This window comes from Hemitrygon akajei, chromosome 19 (genome assembly GCF_048418815.1).
Source record: "Hemitrygon akajei chromosome 19, sHemAka1.3, whole genome shotgun sequence".
NCBI lineage: Eukaryota > Metazoa > Chordata > Chondrichthyes > Myliobatiformes > Dasyatidae > Hemitrygon > Hemitrygon akajei.
In genome coordinates, this window is record NC_133142.1 from 68,631,824 (window position 1) to 68,652,316 (window position 20,493).

The window sequence follows — 20,493 nt, forward strand, 5'->3', positions numbered from 1 at the left end:
TGGAGCTGTTTACATGTGAAGTTATCATTAAACTTTCTGATAAAGGCAGCAGTGGCCTTGGGATTTGTTGAACTGACCTTCACTTCATGGAAGCTGGATTGCTGATCAAAGGCAGCTTCTCAGTGGGCACGCTCTCCCCACCACAGCTCTCAACATTGCAACTTCCCAAACATGAAGTCCTCTTTGAGATACACAATCAGACTGTCCACATAGGCATACTCCTTCAGACCATGGTTGCTCATGGAATTTATTTCTCCCTATCATTCTACTCTCACCCCTCGACTCAGTTCTTTCACATATACTCTGATGCCAATTTGACAGTTTCCTCGCCTCATCTGTGCCAGATTTGGAATGAACGTCCAATCCATTGTGGGTTACTCTACACTGGATTGTAAATTTCACTCGTTCTGAAAGGGAAAGCATCTGCATTTGACAGCATCACTGCAACCATTACCCTTTTCACACAAAGTCCTTAGATGTCCCCAAGCTCAACTGCTAACAAGGGCACCAAATGTAGACTCCTCTCCTAGTCTCACACCATTTTTGGACATATATTGCCATCCCTTTATCATGCTTGGTCTAAGTAGTAGAACTCCATCCAACAACATTATGGGAGTATCTCCTGCTAAAAGACCACAGTAGTTCAAGAAGATGAAACAACATCACCATCTCGAGGGCAATTAGGGACAAACAACAAATGCTGTCCTTTTCAGGTGACAACATCCTAAAGTGAATTAGAAGACCATAAAACTATAAGATATAGGAGCAGAATTAGGCCATTTGATCCATCAAGTAATTTCATCACAGCTGATCCAATTTTACTCTCAGTCCCAATCTCCTGCCTTCTCTCTGTAACCCTTCATGCCCTGACCAATCAAGAATCTTTCCTAGATGTACATAAAGACTTGGCCTCCACTGCTGCCTGTGACAAATAATTCCACATATTCACCACTCTCTGGCTAAATAAGTTCCTCCTCATCTCTGTTCTAAAAGGACACCCCTCTATTCTGAGATCGTGTCCTTTGCTCTGGTCTTAGACTCTCCCACTATAGGAAACATACTCTCCTCATCCACTCTACCAAGGCCTTTCATCATTCAATAGGTTTCAATGTCACCCCTCATTCTCCTGAATTCCAGTGAGTAGAGGCTCAGAACCATCAAAAACTCTTCACATGACAAGTCATTTAATCCTGGAATCATTTTTATGAACTTCTTTTGAACGCTCTTCAGTTTCAGCACATCGTTTCTAAGATAAGGGGCCCAAAACTGCTCACAATACTGCAAGTGAGGCTGCAGCAGTACTTTATAAAGTTTCAACATTACATCCTTGTTTTTATGTTGTAGTTCTCTTTTTTAAACTTTTTTTATTGTGTTTTCAAATAGTTACAGAATAAAAGTGTGTGAAAAAGAAAATATGTGTTACCCATCCCCCCTCCCCCCTAACATCCCTATAGAAAAAAAGAAGAAAGAAAGAAAGAAAGAAGAAAAAAAGGAATGCCTGGATATTGGAAGATCCCCACATACTCCATGGAGTTCGTAATAACTTTAGTATATATATTTATTTCTTTCCCCAAGTAACCAATTATTTCATCTTCGGAGCACCTATATATTTAATCCTATCTTTTGTAAATAAGGGTGCCAAATTTTCAAAAATGTTTCATATTTATCTCTTAAATTATAAGTAATTTTTTCAAGTGGAATACAGCCATAAATTTCTTTCTTCCAACAATCTATACTTAAATATGTATCCGATTTCCAAGTAACTGCAATAGCCTTTTTGGCTACTGCCAATGCAATTTTTATAAATTCTTTCTGATATTTATTCAATTTGGATATCGTTTTTATCCCTTCAATATCACCTAGTAAAAGTAATATTGGATTATGTGGAAGTTGTATTCCAATAATTTGTTCCAATAAAACTCTTAAATTTGTCCAAAAAGGTTGAATTTTAGAACAAGACCAAGTAGAATGTAAAAAAGTACCAATTTCTTGGTTACATCGGAAACACTGATCAGATAAATTTGGGTTTAATTTATTTATTTTTTGTGGTGTAATATATAATTGATGTAAAAAATTGTATTGCACTAATCTTAATCGGACGTTTATTGTATTTGTCATACTCTCAAGACATAGTCTTGACCAATTTTTTCTTCAATTTTAATATTCAAATCACTTTCCCATTTTTGTCTTGACTTATGGACTCCTTGTTTAATTGCCTGTTTTTGAATCAAATTATACATACAAGAGATAATTTTTTTAATCTTTCCTTTTTGAATTAAAGTTTTATTTCATTGGATTTCGGTAATAACATTGTTTGACCTAATTTTTCTCTTAAATAAGCCCTTAGTTGAAAGTAACAAAAAAGAGTGTTGTTTGATACTTTATATTTATTCTTTAGTTGATCGAATGACATTAATATACCTCCTTCAAAACAATCTCCTATATGTCTAATCCCTTTTTGAAACCAATTATATAAAAGTTGATTATCCATTGTAAAAGGAATAAGTCTGTTGTAGTTCTCTTGAAATGAAGGATAACATTGCATTTGGTTTCCTCACCACACACTCAACCTGCAAATAAATATTTTGGGAATCCTGCACAAAGACTTCCAAGTCCCTTTGCACCTCAGCTTTTTATATTTTCTCTCCGTTTAGAAAATATTCAAACCTTTCATTTCTTCTACTAAAATGCATGACCATACACTTCCCAACACTGTATTTCCTGTATCTCTCTACTTCCTCAAAACAGCCTGCCCTCTAACTATCTTCATATCATCTGCAAATTTTGCAACACTCATCAATTCCATCCTTCAAATCATTGACATATAACATAAAAAGAATTGTTCCCAACAAAGACACCTCTGGAACACCACTAGTTACTGGCAGCCAGCCAGAAAAGGCTCCTTATATATATTTGTCTCCTGCCAACCAGCCACTGACTTATGCATATGAGAATCTTTCCTGTAATACCATGGACTCATAGCTTGTGAAGCAGCTTCATGTTTGGCACCTTGTCAAAAGCCTTCTGAAAATCCAAGTACACAACATCAACTGATTCATCTTTGTCTATCCTGCTTGCTTTTACTTCAAATTAATTCCAACAATTTATCAAGCAGGATTTTTCCTTGAGGAAACCATGCTAACAATGGCCAGTTTTATCATATGCCTCCAAGTACCCTGAGATCTCATTTTTAAAAATCGACTCCAACATCTTCCCAACCACTGAGGTCAGACTAATTGGCTTATAGTTTCCTTTCTTCTGTCTCTTCCCATCTTGATGAGTGGAGTGACATTTGCAATTTTCCAGTCTTCCAGAACCATTCCAGAATCTAGTGATCCTTAAAAATTATTACTAATGCCTCCATGATCTCTTCACCCACCTCTTTCAGAACCCTGGGGTGTACATTATCTGATCCAGGTGGCTTATCTACCTTCAGACCTTTTCGATTCCCAGTAATTTTCTCTCTAGTTATGGTAACTTCACGTGCTTCATGCTCCCTGACAGCTGGAACTTCCACCATACTGCTAGTGTCCTCCACAGTGAAGAATGAAGCAAAATACTTATTCAGTCTACACAGCTCAGGACACTAGTTACACCATGCCCAACCTATTGATTCCTATCTTTGTCTGAGGTCTTAACAACATCTGCATCCATAATCTCTCCACTAACTCTTCTGGTACTCTGGTTCCCGTCCCCCTGCAACTCTAGTTTAAACCCCACCATGCAGCATTAACAAACCTTCCCACTAGGATATTCATCTCCTCCAGTTCAGGTGCAAACTGTCCATTCTGTACAGGTCCCATCTTCCCTGGAAGAGAGCCCAACCATCCAAAATCTTATGCCCTCCCTTCAACACCAACTCCTTAGCCAGGTATTAAACTGTATAATCTTCCTAGTCCTGGCCTCACTAGCATGTGGCAGGGGTAGCAGTCCTGAGATCACAAACTTAGAGGTGCTGCCTTTTTACTTAGCACCTAACACCCTGAACTTCAAAGTGGTCTCTTTAAAGCAAAGAAGCTACAGGAGGTTTGATGGAAATCATGATAGACTTAGAAAGGATTAATATTTTGAGAAACAAGAGAACATGGCCTCAAAGCAAAGTGAAAAGGTGTGGGTTATGTGAGGAGAATGTTTTTATGCAGAGGGTGGATTTGATCTGGAACCCATTGTTTGCATGGGTGGTAGAAAGGAAATCACTGAAGACTTTGAAAAGCAACTTAGATGTTAATTGAGAAAAGGTAACTTGCCATTCCTTAGTGGGCTATCTGGCTTTTTGCCATGTCATATCATTTTTTTGCTTCGATGAAATATCCAAGCATTCATTTATTGCATGGGGGCAGGGGAGTGCATACCGGTTCCAGCATTTTATTCTAATTTCTTTACAGTATAGCCTTATGTGGTCACTTTGTCTGTATGAGAAACTGTTCTTACTTTACGATCCCTGCTGTCTGTCCCTGTGAAACTGCATGTTGGTACTGCTCCTCAGCCTCTTCTTTCTTTTTCACAGCTCCCACATACGTTACTCCATCCAGAGTCCTATGGAGGGAGAAATTATGTTGTTATTACATAATACTTTATTCCTTGGCCTATTTGTTTCAAATTATTTGCCAAAGTACAACTAAGATTTGTTTGCAGTCACATCATGTATTACAGTAGATATCTGCAAAATAATCACTTATTCCTGCTGTGAATAGAAAGTTGGGGATAGACCTCAGAATCAGAATCAGGTTCAATATCACCCACATAAGTCGTGAAATTTGTTGTCTTTGCAGCAGCAGTACAATGCAATACAGAATATTAAACAAAAAACTGCACAGGAAGATGGAGGCCACCATTTCAAATGAACGACAGCCAGAGTCTTGACTCAAGCAAGAACAAGGGAAGAACAAGAATTTCTCCAAGCGTGGTTCTCTACAACAAACATGTTGACGTAGATCCAGTATATGAACCCTTATGGAGAACAGAGAAACAATGACATCAACAATCAATGGTACTCCCGGGATCTGAACAGTGAAGCAAACACTTCCAGTGGAGTTCCCTGAAAGCTAACCAATCAGAATCTTCTATTGTGAACCAGATCTCAATGTCTAGTCAGTATTCATTCGGACCACAGCGGAGCATATAAGCTGGCATTCTGAAGAGGCAACATCTGAACTGCGCACTGATAAAGGTTTCTCAACTGGAGCTGAAATGTCTGCAAACATTTTGCCAATTTCAGCGATCAACCAAACTTCCAAATTGACAACCCGAGAGTGAACAATATTCTGTAATATTTCAAAAAAAACTCTGCATTACAGTAAAAGTATTTATCTTTAAATAGTTAAATTAAATAAGTAGTGCAAAAAAATTGTGATGGGTTCAATGTCCATTTAGGAATTGGATGGCAGAGGGGAAGAAGCTGTTCCTGAATCACTGAAGGTGTGCTTTCAGGCTCCTGTACCTCCTTCCTGATGATAGCAATGAGAATAGTGCATGTCCTGGGTGATGGGGTCCTTAATGACAAATGCTGCCTTTCCGAGGCATTGCTCCTTGAAGATGTCCTGGATGCTATGCAGGCTAGAGCCCATGTTGGAACTGACTGAGTTTACAGCTTTCTGCAACTTCTTTTGAACCTATGCAGTAGCAGCCCCCCCCCCCACACCCCCATACGAGACAGTGATGTAGCCAATTAGAATGCTCTCCATGGTAGAAATTTGTGAGTGTCTTTGGCGACATACCAAAGCTCCTCAAACTCCGAAAGAAGTATAGCCACTGTCATACATTCTTTGTAGCTGCATGAATATGCTGGGCCCAGAATAGATCATCAGAAATGTTAACACCCAGGAACCTGAAATTGCCCACTCTTTCCACTTCGGATACCTCAAATGAGAGCAGGTGTGTGTTCCTTCATCTTCTGAAACCTTTCTGAAGTCCACAATCAGTTCTTTGGTCTGATGGTGAATGCATGGTTGTTGCAACACCACTCAACTAGTTGATATATTTTGCTCCTGTACACCTTCTCTTCACTATCTGATATTCTACCAACAATAGCTGTGTAGTCAGCAAGTGTAGAGATGACATTTGAGCAGTGCCTAGACACACAGCTATGGGTGTAGAGAGAGTAGAGCAGTGGGCTAAGAACACACCCCTGTGGTGCACCAGTGTTGATCTTCAGCAAGGTGGAGATGTTATTTCCAATCTGCATAGATTATGGTCTTCTGGTGAGGAGCTACAAAAGTTTTGGAGCTTTTTGACCAGAACTGTAGGAATGATTGTGTTAAATGCTGTGCTGTTGTCAATGAACAACCTAAGTATTAGTATTGTCCAGGTGACGGTTCCTTAGGGTTGCCGTAGCCAGGGGTGGTAGTGGGGACAAGTTCCCACTATCTATTAAATGCTCCCCCAATGGTGTGTGCCTCAAACAGCCTCTGACAACCAAGTCCAGCTCCTGGTCTTCACATGAGGCTTTGCTACTAAGCCTGACAGAACTGTTTCTACTGACAGAGTAAAGGGCAAAAGCAGGCTACTGGTGCCTTAAAACCAGTTGCTTTGGACAGATGATGTTCATCAGCCGTGGTTGGCAGCTCATTTAGGAGAATGAAAACTCTGATCTCAAACCTCCACTGCCTTGCAGCTATACCCACTCATGGGGAAGGCTTCGGGAGTAAACTCTGAGGGAAAAATCCAGAGTTGGAGTCCCTAAGACATTCCTACATTGAGTTCAATGCTGACTGGCAACTCCTGCGATGCTGCTGGTACCAAACTGTATCGGTCTCTGCTGTTCCTTTGGTTCATCAGTTGTGTGGACAGGGGGAGCTTGCTACACGGGAAACAGCTTGCTCTCCATATCATACTGCCCTGGCTTGCATATCTAGACATCTAGGATGCAACGTCCATGGTCAAATCTGACTGATGGAGACCTCAGCAGTCCAGGTGATTCAAGGCCATGTAGAAAAAGCCAATGAGATCACATCCACAGTAGACCTATTATGTTGTAGACCAAATCTGTAGTTCATTGTAGTTTTAACTAATATAGGCATCTCATGGAACTCCCTCATTTTAGTTATTCGATATACTGATTTTTCATGATTCCGTTTATTCTATCCAAGAAGGTATCAATAATAGCAGATCCATCACACAAGCATTTGATACCAGGCTATATGAAGAAATTATGGCACTTGACTAAGGCTTGATAAAACAGTCAGATTTTAAGAACAAACAAGAGACATTCTGTGGATTTTCACCCTGCAACGTTGACTATACTTTTTTCCGGGATGCTGCCTGGTCTGATGAAATCCAGCATTTTGTGTGTGTGTTATTTCAGATTTTAAGAATATCCTTTTCAGAGGTGTGAGAATTTAGTATGAAAATTCCAACCATTTAATGGTTAATATATATCCAGGTAATAAGATTATGATTTCTTAACATTCATTTGGGCATTTTGCAGAATGACATTGGGTGGATACTGCAAAAAGTTGCAGATATAGAAAATAGCTGTGAAGGATAAATTGGAAATAGAGGATAATGCTGAGGAAAAGTGATTAAGGTCCCAGGCTCACAACAGCATCTAGGAACCAGTGAGTAAGGAAGAAGAATTTCAGAACCAGGAATGCCAGTGCAAGAGTGATTGAGTTTCTGTAAGCTGTGAAAATATATAACAATTTGAGAGAACTAAATGGTACTTAGGACAGAGAGGAGCCAGAGTGAAAATGGAACAGGATCTTGGGCATAAGAAAATGGACTGGAATTGCACCAGAACTCCAGATATTAAATGGAGTCAGTCTTGAAGCAGAATCTTGACCCAAAATACTGAATATCCCTCTGCCTCCAGATACTCTGCTCAACCTGTTGAGCTCCCACATCAGTTTTAGTTTTAAAAATCTAGCAAATATCAGAGAAAAAGAGAAGCAGCAGGCTGGCCATTTCTAAACTCAACTAAATTAATATCAACGGCAAATTTTATGAAAATTATTACTATATTATATAAAGATATAACATAGGAGAGATTACATCCTTCCCATCCTGCAGCATGGTTCACTTCAATCTTATTCTATAATTTCATTCCTTACTTTATTAGGAGTTTGAAGGGATTTGCTATGTCAACAAATACACTCAAAAACTTCTATAGTTGTACCATGGAGAGCATTCTGACAGGCTGCATCACTGTCTGGTATGGAAGGGCTTCTGCACAGGATCGAAAGAAGCTGCAGAAGGTTGTAAATCTGGTCAGCTTCATCTTGAGCACTAGCCTACAAATTACCCAGGACATCTTTAGGAAGTGGTGTCTGATTAAGGACCTCCAGCACCCAGGGCATACCCTTTTCTCACTGTTACCATCAGGTAGGAGGTACAGAAGCCTGAAGGCACACACTCGGCGATTCAGGAACAGCTTCTTCCCCTTTGCCATCCGATTCCTAAATGGACTTTGAAGCTTGGACACCAGCTCATTTTTTTTTAATATATAGAAGAAGGGTTCATAAGACATTGGAGCAGAATTTGGCCATTCATCCAATTGAGTCCACTCCATCATCTCATCATGGCTGATCTTGGATCCCATTCAACCTCACACACCTGCTCTCTTACCATATCCCTTGATGCCCTAACCAATCAGGAGTCTACCAAATTTTGCTTCAAATATACCCACGGACTTGGCTTCAACTGTAGCTTGTGGCAGAGCATTCCACAGATTCACTATTCTTGGGCTAAAAGAGTTCCTCCTTACCTCTGTTCTATAATGTTACCTTTCAATTTTTGGGCTGTGTCCTCTCATTCTGGATACCTTCACCGGAGGAAACATCCACCCTATCTTGTCCTTTCAACAATCAGTAGGTTTCAATGAGATCCCCATGCATTCTTCTAAATTCCAGTGAGTACAGACCCAAAGCTACCAAACACTCTACATATGTTAACCCCTTCATTCTTGGAATCACCCTTGTGAACCTCCTCTGGACTCTCTTTAATGACAACCCATCCTTTCTGAAATAAAGGGCCCAAAACTGTTGACAATAGCACCGGAAGTGCGGCCTCACTAGTGACTTATAAAGGTTTAACATTATCTCCTTGTTTTTATATTCTACCCCCTTGAAATAAATGTCAACATTGCATTTGCCTTTTTTACCACAGACTCAACCTGCAGATTAATCTTCTAGGTGTCTTGCACAAAGTCTCCTAAGTCCCCCTGCAACTCTGATGTTTGAACCTTCTCCCCAAAAAGATAATAGTCGGCACTATTGTTTCTTTTACCAAAATGTATTATCATACATTTCCCAACAGTGTATTCCATCTGTCACGTTTTTGCCCATTTTTCTAATTTGTCTAAGCCCTGCTGCAATCTCATTGCTTCCTCAACTGAATCAGAATCAGGTTTATTATCATCGGCATGTGTCGTGAAATTTGTTAACTTAGCAGCAGATACAGTAGTTCAATGCAATACATAATATAGAAGAAAAATAATAATAATAATAATAATAATAATAATAATAAATAAGTAAATCAATTAAGTATATTGAATGGATTAAAAACCATGCAAAAAACAGAAATAATATATAATTAAAAAGTGAGGTAGCATTCAAGGGTTCAATGTCCTCAATGTCCATTTAGGCATTGGATGGCTGAGGGGAAGAAGTTGTTCCTGAATTGCTGAGTGTGTGCCTTCAGGCTTCTGTACCTCCTACCTGATGGTAACAGTGAGAAAAGGGCATGCCCTGGGTGCTGGAGGTCCTTAATAATGGATGCTGCCTTTCTGAGACAATGCTACCTACCCCTCCACCTGTCCTCATATCATCTGCAAACTTTGCCAGAAAGCCATGAATTTCACTATCTAAATCACCAACAAACAATATGAAAAGTAGTGGTCCCAATACTGACCCCAGAAGAACACCACTAATCACTGGCAGACAACCAGAAAAGTCCCCCTTTATTCTCACTCATTGTGTCCTCCCTGTCAGCCATCCCTCTATCCAGGCCAGTATCCTTCCTGTAATGCCATAGGATTTTATCTTGTTAAGCAGCCTGATGTGTGGCACCTCATCAAATGTCTTCTAAAATTCCAAGTAAATGACATCCACTGCCTCTCCTTTGTCCACCCTGGTTGTTACTTCCTCGAAATACTCTAACAAATTTGTCAGGCAAGATTTCCCTTTACAGAAACCATGCTGAGTTTGACATATTTTGTTATTAGTCTCCAAGTACCCCAAAATCTCATCCTTAATAATGGACTCCAATATTTTCCAACCACTGAGGTTAGGCTAACTGACCTATAATTTCCTCTCTTTTGCCTTCCTCTCTTCTTAAAGAGTGGAGTGACATTTGCAAATGTCCAGTCCTCCGGGAGCATGCCAGAATCAAGTGATTCTTGAAAGATCATGACCAATGCATCTATTATCTCTTCAACAGCCTCTCTCAAAACTCTGGGTTATAGTCATAAAATGAATGAGCCAATGTTTTCTCCAAATGCTGGAAATAGTTCCTGTACTAAACTGTTCCTTATTAGAGCTAAAAGCTAATTAGAAAATATCTGGAAAATTCTGATAATTTCTTGAGGAGAAATTGAGAATGTTTGACCATTTGCTGCAGATGAGTTCCTCTGTTGGCTTTGAACGAGCCATTTTTTTGTTTTCAACAGTCTGACTGCCAAAGTGATATATGTTTCTCTCAGCTGATGCTAACAGTCTGTTCCTCCATACTATTTTCCATGAGCACCAAGCTCCACCCCATCTCCATCTCACTCCTTCATTTAAGTTGACGTGCTTTAACCTTCCTCTCATCTTGACCCTGCCAAGATTTTTTTCTGTTGCCTCTCTAATTTACCCTCTCTATTTTAGATGAATACCAATAGAAAGTAAGGGTGACAAGACTGCTGTTGCAAAGTTCTGATACACCTGGCAACACATACTAAATGCGGGTGGAACTAAGCAGGTCAGGTAGCATCTATGGAAGGGAATAAACAGTTGGTGCTTCAAGCTGAAACCTTTCATCAGGACTGGAAAGGAGCGATACACCCAAAAGTTTCTGTCCATTGTAAACAGCAGATGTTTTTGGGAATGGAGCGCAAACGTTAGCAGTTAGTGGGACACTATTACAGCTTGCTGGAGTTGGAGTTCAGAGTTAGATTTCGGTGTCCCCTGTCAGGAGTCTCTGTAAGTCCTCCTCATGGAGTGCGTGGATTTTCCCTGGGTGCTCTCGTTTCCTCCCCCAGGTGAGTAGATTAACTGGTCATTGTAAATCATTACAGCATGGCTCGAAGGGCCAAAAGGACCGACTCTGTCCTGTGTCACTAAGTAAATAAATAAGTAATGAGCATGATCTGTGAAGAATTCCTGATCAGGCCATATTCGTGATTTGGCAGAATCTCTGGTTACAACTCGCAAAACAGAAGCAAATGTAAAATCATCCCAGAAGCTGTGGAAGGCTGCTTCTGCTGAAGGCCACAGAGAAAGTTACAACAAACACAAATAGCCTTTTGAAACACTGAAATATATTTAGTTTGAAACTCAATATCAATTAACAGAACTGTAATGGTTTAGAGGTCAGATTCACACCTAGATATATAACATCTCCAATATAAACCATTATTTACTAATTAAATAAAACTAATGCAGTCAGTTTTTGAGTCTGAATTGAATCTGCAGGTATGTTGTGTTCAATGAACCAGGAGCCTTGACTTTTCCTGGAATTGCAAACAGGAGGATTTTGTTTGTAGCGCACATTGAGCAGTTTAACCAGGAGGTCATCTTCACTGTGGCCAGTTGATATTTGTCAAGCAACAACAATATGTCATTTGAAAACCACATTCTTGGCTTTAAACACAATATGACTCAGCATTTATGACCCTGAATGTCTATTTGGGAGAAATCGCTCTTTCAGAAATTAGCTAGGGGAGTGAATGCATTTTTATAGTGATTTATAGCAGGTCAAATTCTCCCCTGTCAGATGTAGCAGCATGCTTTCAGTGATGATATCCATTAGGCCTCATTCCTATGTTTCCAGCCTTCAGTTGCAGGCAGGCAAAGAGAAAGTGGTCTATGGTCTCTGAACCCCTTACAACTTAAAGAAAGTAGGGAGTTTTGAGGGCGTCTCCTGAGAGGGCATAGATGGTCCAGGGCAAGAGTGTTCAAAGCTTTTCTTGCATCAACTGCTACAGCATTCCTGAGAGCCACAAGAAAAACTGACTGAATAAGCTTGAATGTTTCTCCTTTCTTCTCACCATCTGGACCTCTTCAAGCCTGAAAATGACTTCAAATGTCGCTGAGGTCCTACTAATGTAGTAGGAAACCAAACTACTTGCCCATGATGCTTCCTTGCAGAGGACTGGAATGAGGCAAATGACTAATGTAATGGTTTTGACTACTCAACTGCCTGTATTCCATGATCACAGTGATCCATAAGTTGCAATGCATCATTTTCTAAATCTCTACCCTTTCCAATTTTACTTGTGGCTGTTCGCACCCCATTTAATGTAACTGATAGTTTGTCACCAGTGCTGTTCCCTCAGTAATTCACCAGAATAAAAACACTGACAACAGCTTCTAAAAAAACAAACTCAATTAATTAAAAATATCATATCAGAAATATAATTGTGAGTCCCCCTGAATCCTAAACTGCTTATTAATAGATCTGGCAATTTCACAAATTTAACAGTGAATGGGCAGCCAGCAATAATGGTTTTGTTACTCGTCTGTCATAGAATGTTATGAATGGTACATTTAGTAACAATGATCACAAATTACTATTATTTACTAAAAAAAAAGTCAAACCTCACGACTAGACATATAGCTGTGCCACAATCCACTCTTATAAAATAAACTCCTTAGGCAGAAAATTCCAAGTTCTTTTTGATTCTTTTTCTTTACTTTAGATGGCAAACTTACACACGAAGCATTTAGACACTGCAAGTAAAGCTTTCTCAAAGAATATATAAATGATACCTGCTGTAAATATGTTTAATAGGTTCTTCAGATTTGTTTTGCTCCTTAAATTAACCTTGGTCATATTTTTGGTATTGGTATTACTTTATATATTACTTTATATACTCAGACATACAAGATACAGTGAAAAACTTGCCTTGCATACTGGTTTTACTGTTTAATAATATAAAATTGCTGCTGAGTACCTCTTTTAAGCTTATTAGTAAACTGAACTGAATAAGCTGATACGCACATGCTGAAGTTGGTGATGAAGGCAGTTGAGGGTAGGTCTATCTCGAAAAAGGCTTCCCTGGATGCATCAGCTCGATTTACCACTCGGCTAATTATCACATTGTGAGCAAACCGTGAGGTTATTTTGGAATCGATCTTCATGCTGTAGATTTCAAGCTCCCTCAGAGGCTAAAGGAGATCAGAAGGTGGGAGGGGTGGGGGTTAGGAGGGTGGGATGTGGGATGGGGAATGTTACAATGAGAACTACTGAGAAAAAACAACTAGAAAGATCAGAAGTAAATCATTGCATTGTTATCAATGGTAACGTTAGAAGTAAAAATAGCACCAAGCAAGATGAATCTAATGGATTGACAACCAATGATTATAGTGCCCATAACATACAGAGGGGCAGGTGCACTTCACAATCAGCTCCTTAGCTTTACACTGGAGAAGGCTGCTGTACAAATTGCAAAATCATTTATTTGTGTGGGCTGGGTTGTGGAAAATGTTATCAGATAGGTGAGTTATTACTTCATTTTGATGCATTTAATAATTTGCTCATATTTTAAGGTGTTGGTAATTAAACTTTGAGTAATTTCATCTATTTGAAAATTTTGCAAACATTTAAAAATGATTCCGAAGATTTCAACTATGATGAGCTAGAACATAGAATAACGAATAAGACAGCACAGGAGAGGCCCTTAGGCCCATGGTGTTGTGCTGAACAAATTAAACCAATGTGACCCGATTAATCAGAATCAGAATTGGAATCTGGTTTATTATCACCGGCATGACATGAAATTTGTTAACTTAGCAGCAGCAGTCCAATGCAATACATAATGTAGAAGAAGAATGGAAAAATAATAAATAAATAAATAAATGATTATCTATAAATCAGCAAATTTATAGACAGCTTTTGAGCTATGCCTGGCCACCCAGTCATGTGTATATGGAGAATAGAGCAGTGGGCTAAGCACACACCCCTGAGGTGCGCCAGTGTTGATCGTCAGCGAGGAGGAGATATTATCATCAATCCGCACAGACTGTGGACTTACAGTTAGGAAGCTGAGGATCCAATTACAGAGGGAGGTACAGAGGCCCAGGTTCTGCAACTTCTCAATCAGGATTGTGGGAATGATGGATTTAAATGCTGAGCTATAGTTGATGAACAGCATCCTGACGTAGGTGTTTGTGTTGTCCAGGTGGTCTAAAGCCATGTGGAGAGCCATTGGGATTGCGTCAGCCATTGACCCATTGACCTAATCGTTCTTGCCCACACATTGGCCATATCCCTTCCTTCTCTGAATATTCTTGTGCCTAAAATTCTCCTATGCTACTTGCCTCTACCACCACCTTTTCCAGCACATTCCAGGCTTTTTAAAAAGCTTGCTTTGCAAATCACTGTTGTACCTTCTCCCTCTCACCTGAAATATTAGTGGTAGATATTTCAATCCTGAGTGAAGAGATTGCCTGTCCATCTATGCCTCGGATAGTTTATAAACTTATCAAATCTCCCTTCAGATTCTACTGTTCTAAAGAAAGCAGCCCATCTTGGCCAACCTCTCCCCATAGCACAGATCCTTCAAACCAGACAATATCCTCAACACCATCTCTAAAGTCCCCACATCCCTCCTATAATGAAGTGATCAGAAATAAATGCAATCCTCTAAATGTGGTTGAGCCAGAGTTTTATAAACCTCTAATATAACTTGTTGGTTCTTCAACTCAATGTCTCAACTAATGAGGGCAAGCATGCCATACACGTTGTTTATTACCCTATCAACCCATCTGGTCACTTTCAGGGAGCGATGCATCTGGACCCCTTCTGCTGCTAATGCTACTGAGCCTCCTGTCAAATAACTGTGTACAGAATGGAACTAGCCCTTTGAGCCGTACCACCTAGCAACCCACCGAATCAACTCTAACCTAATCATGGGACAATGTACAATGACCAATTAACCTACTAACCGGTATTTTTTGAACTGTGGAAAGGAACTGGAGCACCTGGAGGAAACCCATGTGCACACGGAAAGGATTGTCCAAACTTGCTTACTAAGGACACCTGAACTGCAATGTTCCTAGCTGTAATAGTGTCACACTAACGATTGCACTACAGTGGCACCCTGTACTGTACTGTGCAAAAGTCTTAGGCACGCTAGATTTTTTATGTGGTTTCAGTTTGTATGGCCTCCACAGAGCGCTGCTCTCAATATCATTGAGTCTGTCTTGGATTACCTGGAGAAACAGAAGCTAACGAGACAGACAAAGTCTGCAAAAGAACTCTGGCAAGTTGTCCTCAATGCTTGGAACAACTTAGCAACTGATTTTCTTATAACACTGCGCAATAGTGTACCTAAGAGAATTGATGCAGTTTTAAAGTTGGTCACACCAAATATTGATTTGATTTAGTTATTTACCGTTTATAGCAATTTTTTTGTTATTTAGAAACTTTTCATTTCATTATTTTTGAAAGTATCTTTGCTTAACAAAACTTTTTTACATGTGCTTAAGACTTGCACAGTACTGTAATTGAAACTGATCTATATGCTGCTGTATCCTTTGGCAATCTTCTTGGCATTTCACGATGTCACTAATCTTTGTGCTGTCTGCAAAGGCTATTAGGAGTTTCTGGGCAATGCCTCAGGAAAGGACCCTTGGCTCCTACTTGCATCTCAGAGCCCACTCCATGTTATTGGATGCCCCTTGGAGGCAGTTCAAAGTTCAAAGTAAATTTTTCATTAAAGTATGTATATGTCACCGTATATGTCACCATATACTACGTTGAAGTTCATTTTCTTGCAGGCATTTACAGTAGAACAAAGAAATACAACCGAATAAATAAAATCTACCCATAAGCAATGGCTGACCAACAATCAATGTGCAAAAGTCTAGTAATTTTGTGAGTTGCCTGCGAAACATTGCTGTGCATCAGCAGCGCCATGTTGACTTTATCTATCTGGTTCATTCTGCCTTCTGCATAATGGGGCACTGTAGGTAATAGGTCCTCGTACCACTCTGGACAACCCTGCCCAACAATTTTATTATGAATGGTGATGGGGTTTGAATAGTTTAAAGCAATTAAAATAAATACAATCAGATCATTATTCAGAGGAAGAAGAGAACTGGGAGAAATATTATGACCCAGCACAATGAAAATGAATGGACATACTAAATGAAATAGATAACGTCAGAGAAATCAAACCTACTGTTCTTCTGTGGTCCACTGTGCTCCTCTTCTGTTCCCAGCCAAGAAAAGGATTAACAAACATGTTAATGTTACAATACACCTGCATTATGCACACAAGTTATACATTGAGGCAACTGGAATCAGTTACATCCCAAAGAAAAGACGTATTTGTTTTTAGGAAAGTAAACAAAGTAGTGTACTGTCCAGTAAAGTTTTTGATTCTCTGTTATAAAATAGATTGCACAGGTCTCCTCTTACTGATAGCTGGGAATTTGTGGTTGTAAGAAGTACTTAGAATGATTGTTAAAACCTGCTGGTGACAGAAATTCCAGGAAAATGCAAAAAAGACCACAGATACTGGAAATCTGGAGCAAATCACAAGGTGCTGGGGCCACATCTCTGGAGGGAAATAGGCAGTTAATACTTTGGGTCGAGACCCTTCTTCAGAGCTGGAAGCAAGGTAGGGGGAAGACAGCCAGTATAAAAAGCAAGGTGGGGGACAGCCAGTATAAAAAGGTAGGAGGAAGGGGTGGAGTGAGAGCTGGTGGATGATGGGTAGATCCAGGTGCTGGGGTGGTGTGGTGGGGGGAGCTGCATTTGCTGATTGTCAAGTAGAGGAGAGGGAGAATAGGAATGATGTAAGAAGCTGGGAAATGATAGGTGGAAGGGAGGAAGGGCTGAAGAAGATGGAGTCTGATAGGAGTGAATAGTAGACCATGAGTAAAGAGAAGGAGGTGAGGTGGGTACTTGAAGGAGGAATTGTCTATCAACTACACGTTCTTCCGTATGGAACACATCCTCACCTCCTTCCCTTTATTCCATGGTCCACTGCCCTCTCCTATCAGATTCCAGTTTCTTCAATTGTTTGTCACTTCTATCTTCCCCCTCTGGCCCAGCCTGTTACATCATTCCGACTTCCCCATTGCCTATCTTCCTTCACTCACCTGGGTTCGATGATCACATGCCAGCTCTCATTTTTCCACCTTCTGCCTATCTTCCCCAACTCACCTCAGTGTAATAGGATTGCCATCATTTTTAACACCATGAAAGAAATCAGGAAGGCTAAAGGAAGGGATGAAGTTGTTCTGGCAGACAAGGTGAAGGATAATCCTAAGAGATTCTACAGGTATGTTAAGAACAAAAGGACAGCAAGAGATAAAGTTGGTCCTCTAGAAAACCAAAATGGTAATCCATGTCTGGAGCCAAAAAACAAGGGGGAGATCTTAAATAACTTCTTTGCATCTGTAATTATTTAGGAGGTGGTCACAGAGTCTATGGAAGTGAGACAAAGGGGCATCAACTTCATGGACCCTGTATAGATTACAGACTGTGAAGTAAATCAGAATGGATAGATCCCCAAGGTGTTCCCTCGGATCCTATGGGAGGCAAGTGTAGAAGTTGTCGGGGGCCAAGATCCCTCTGAACACCAACACTCTTCGAATGAAAAGTATTCTGCCTTCATGTTTTATTTCAGAGATACGGTACTTAAATAATACAGTGATGGGAAGGTACCAGAGGATTGGCGGAGAGCCAAAGTTGTTTTGTTGTTTGAAAAAAGCTCTAAACATAAACATAGGCCAATGAGTCTAACGTCAGTTGAGGGGAAGTTATTGGAAGGTATTCTGAGGGAATGGATATATACTGTAAGTATTTGGACAGACATGGACTGATTAGGGACTGTCAGCATGGCTCTGTGGATGGTACACCATGTCTTGCCAAACTTATAGAGTTTTTTGAGGAAGTTACCAGGAAAGTGGATGAAGGCAAGGCAATGAATGTTGTCTGCATGGAATTTGACCGTGTCCCACATGGGAGGTTGGTCAAGAAGGTTCAGTCACTCGGCATTCAAGATGAGGTAGTAAACTGGATTAAACAATGGCTTTGTGGGCCACAGGGATCAGTGCTAGGTCCTTTGTTGATTGTCATCTCTATCACTGATTTGGATGATAATGTGGTTAACTGGATCAGCAAATTTGCAGATAACACCAAGAGCGGGGGTGTAGTGGATAGTAAGGAAGGCTATCATGGCTTGCAGAGGGACCTGCATCTGCTGGGGAAATGGGCTGAAAAATGGCCGATGGAATCTAATGCAGACAAGTACAAGGTGTTGCACTTTGGTAGGACCAACCAGGGTAGATCTTGCATGGTGAATGGTTGGGCACTGAGGAGTGGGGTAGAACAAAGGGATCTGGGAATACAGGACCACAATTCATTGAAAGTGGTGTCACAGGTAGATAGGATTGTTAAGAAAGCTTTTGTCACTTTGGCCTTCATAAATCAAAGTATTGAGTACAGGAGATGGGATGTTATGTTGAAGTTGTACAAGACATTGTTGAGGCCTAATTTAGAGTATTGTGTGCAGTTTTGGTCACCTACCTATAGGAAAGATGTAAATAAAGTTGAAAGAGTACAGGGAAAATTTATCAGGAATTTGCCAGGTCTGGAGGACCTGAGTTATAAGGAAAGGTTGAATAGGTTAGGACTGTGTGGCTTGGAACATAGAAGATTGAGAGGAGATTTGATAGAGGTATACAAAATTATGAGGGTTATAGATAGGGTAAATGTAAGCAGGCTTTTTCCACTGAGGTTGGGTGGGACTCTAACCAGAGTTCATGGGTTAAGGGTGAAAGGTGAGAAATTTAAAGGGAACATGAGAGGAAACTTCTTCAATCAGAGGGTTGCGAATGTGTGGAATGAGCTGCCAACACAGGTGGTGCATGCAAGCTCAACTGCGAGCACAAGTGGTGTTGCAAAGTACATGGATGACAGGGGTATGGAGAGCTATGGTCCGGGAGCAGGGCAATGAGATGAGGCAGTTTAAATAGTTTTAGCATCGACTAGATCGGCTGAAGGGCCTGTTTCTGTGCTGTACTTCTCTATGAGTCAAATGAGCAGTTTTTTTTACATTCCAGATTATCAGCCGATTTTAAATTCCACTCTCCATGTTGGAATTTGAACTCTGATCCCTAGTTTGTTTTTCCAGGCCTATGATTCATCAGAGACCTTGACTTGTTGACACCTCTGCAAAAAAATCTGTCATATCTCTTCAGTAATTAAAAAGCAGAAGACTGCAGAAACGAAGAATCTGAAATAAAAGTAGATAATTTGGAAATAATTGAATCTCTAGATTATAATTTGGGTTTCTGGTACAATCCTTTAACATGCTACCATGTATGCTCTAGACCATCACCATAATTACAGGTGTAGTATTGGAATTTAAATCTTTGATCCTTTACTGTAATAATCTTCCTGAGCTGCTGATTGGTGCTGCCAATAGAACATAGACTCCAAAGCAAGATAAAACTTACATTGAATTGCAGCAGAACGTGCCATTGAATCAAATAAGACATTGTACAGTGACTATAATGTTATAAACTAAGACAAAGACTGGGAATTAGTTTACCCTTGCATGCAAATTCATTGGGAAAATATCATCTGTACTGGGGCCTTCCTTTAATGCATGGCTTAACGTTTATAAAATAGTTTTAGCTGTAATGAGCAAAAAGTACAGTATGATTGTCTTTGTAAAAAAATTCAGCTATTTGAAATCTATGATCAAGATTTAATTCCTTTATACTTCTCTTCAGAACACATTGCACAGTGATTAAGTGAAAGAGAAATTTCACATGCACAGATTTACTGCCCTATAACTTAAGCATTCTTTGCGATAGCTTCAAAATATTTGACGAAGAATTTACATATTCAGTCTGAAAAAGAAACATTTAAAATAGTAATTCATTGAATTAAGAAGATATAATTAAGAAGATAGAAGATATATTAAGATGGTATAAGTTGATTACCTTATGATGGCCTACTTCTCTTATGATGAAATCAGAGGATATTAATACAGGAATCAAAATTAATAAAAAATAGGACAATATGGTCTTCATTTTGAACAGTGCTCTGCTGAAAAGCAAGTCATAGATTTTATTTAGAACCCTGTTAATAAATAGCAGTAGTGTTGACATTTTTCTTACAATTGCCAGGTAGTGATGTCCTGGCGGAATATGGTAAGGTAAACAAACTGTATTTTTAAAGCAAATACAGATGCTTTAGATAACTTCTGCAATCTAAATAGTTTAAAGTACAATCTGTATAACAAGGCCAATAATGGAATTAGTTATTTAGTCAATGAGTTTATAGGTCTGTCACTTTTGCCAGTAATGTATTTAATATTTAGTCTATTTTCTC

The 20,493-nt window shown here is 39.7% G+C and overlaps 1 protein-coding gene across 5 annotated transcripts in view; it reads right to left on the minus strand.

The window, feature by feature from the left end:
* LOC140742031 (inter-alpha-trypsin inhibitor heavy chain H3-like) overlaps positions 1-20,228 on the minus strand; it is a 148,168-nt gene extending 127,940 nt beyond the window's left edge. For all 5 annotated transcript variants that reach the window (XM_073072726.1, XM_073072724.1, XM_073072725.1 and 2 more), the window contains exons 1-4: positions 20,103-20,228; positions 16,322-16,351; positions 13,138-13,304; positions 4,432-4,536 (exon numbers count right to left, since the gene is read on the minus strand). In XM_073072726.1, the coding sequence (XP_072928827.1) occupies positions 4,432-4,536; positions 13,138-13,304; positions 16,322-16,351; positions 20,103-20,192 (392 nt within the window). In that variant the 5' untranslated portion in view covers positions 20,193-20,228. The remainder of the gene's footprint in view (positions 1-4,431; positions 4,537-13,137; positions 13,305-16,321; positions 16,352-20,102) is intronic.
* Between the last annotated feature and the right edge of the window lie 265 nt (positions 20,229-20,493).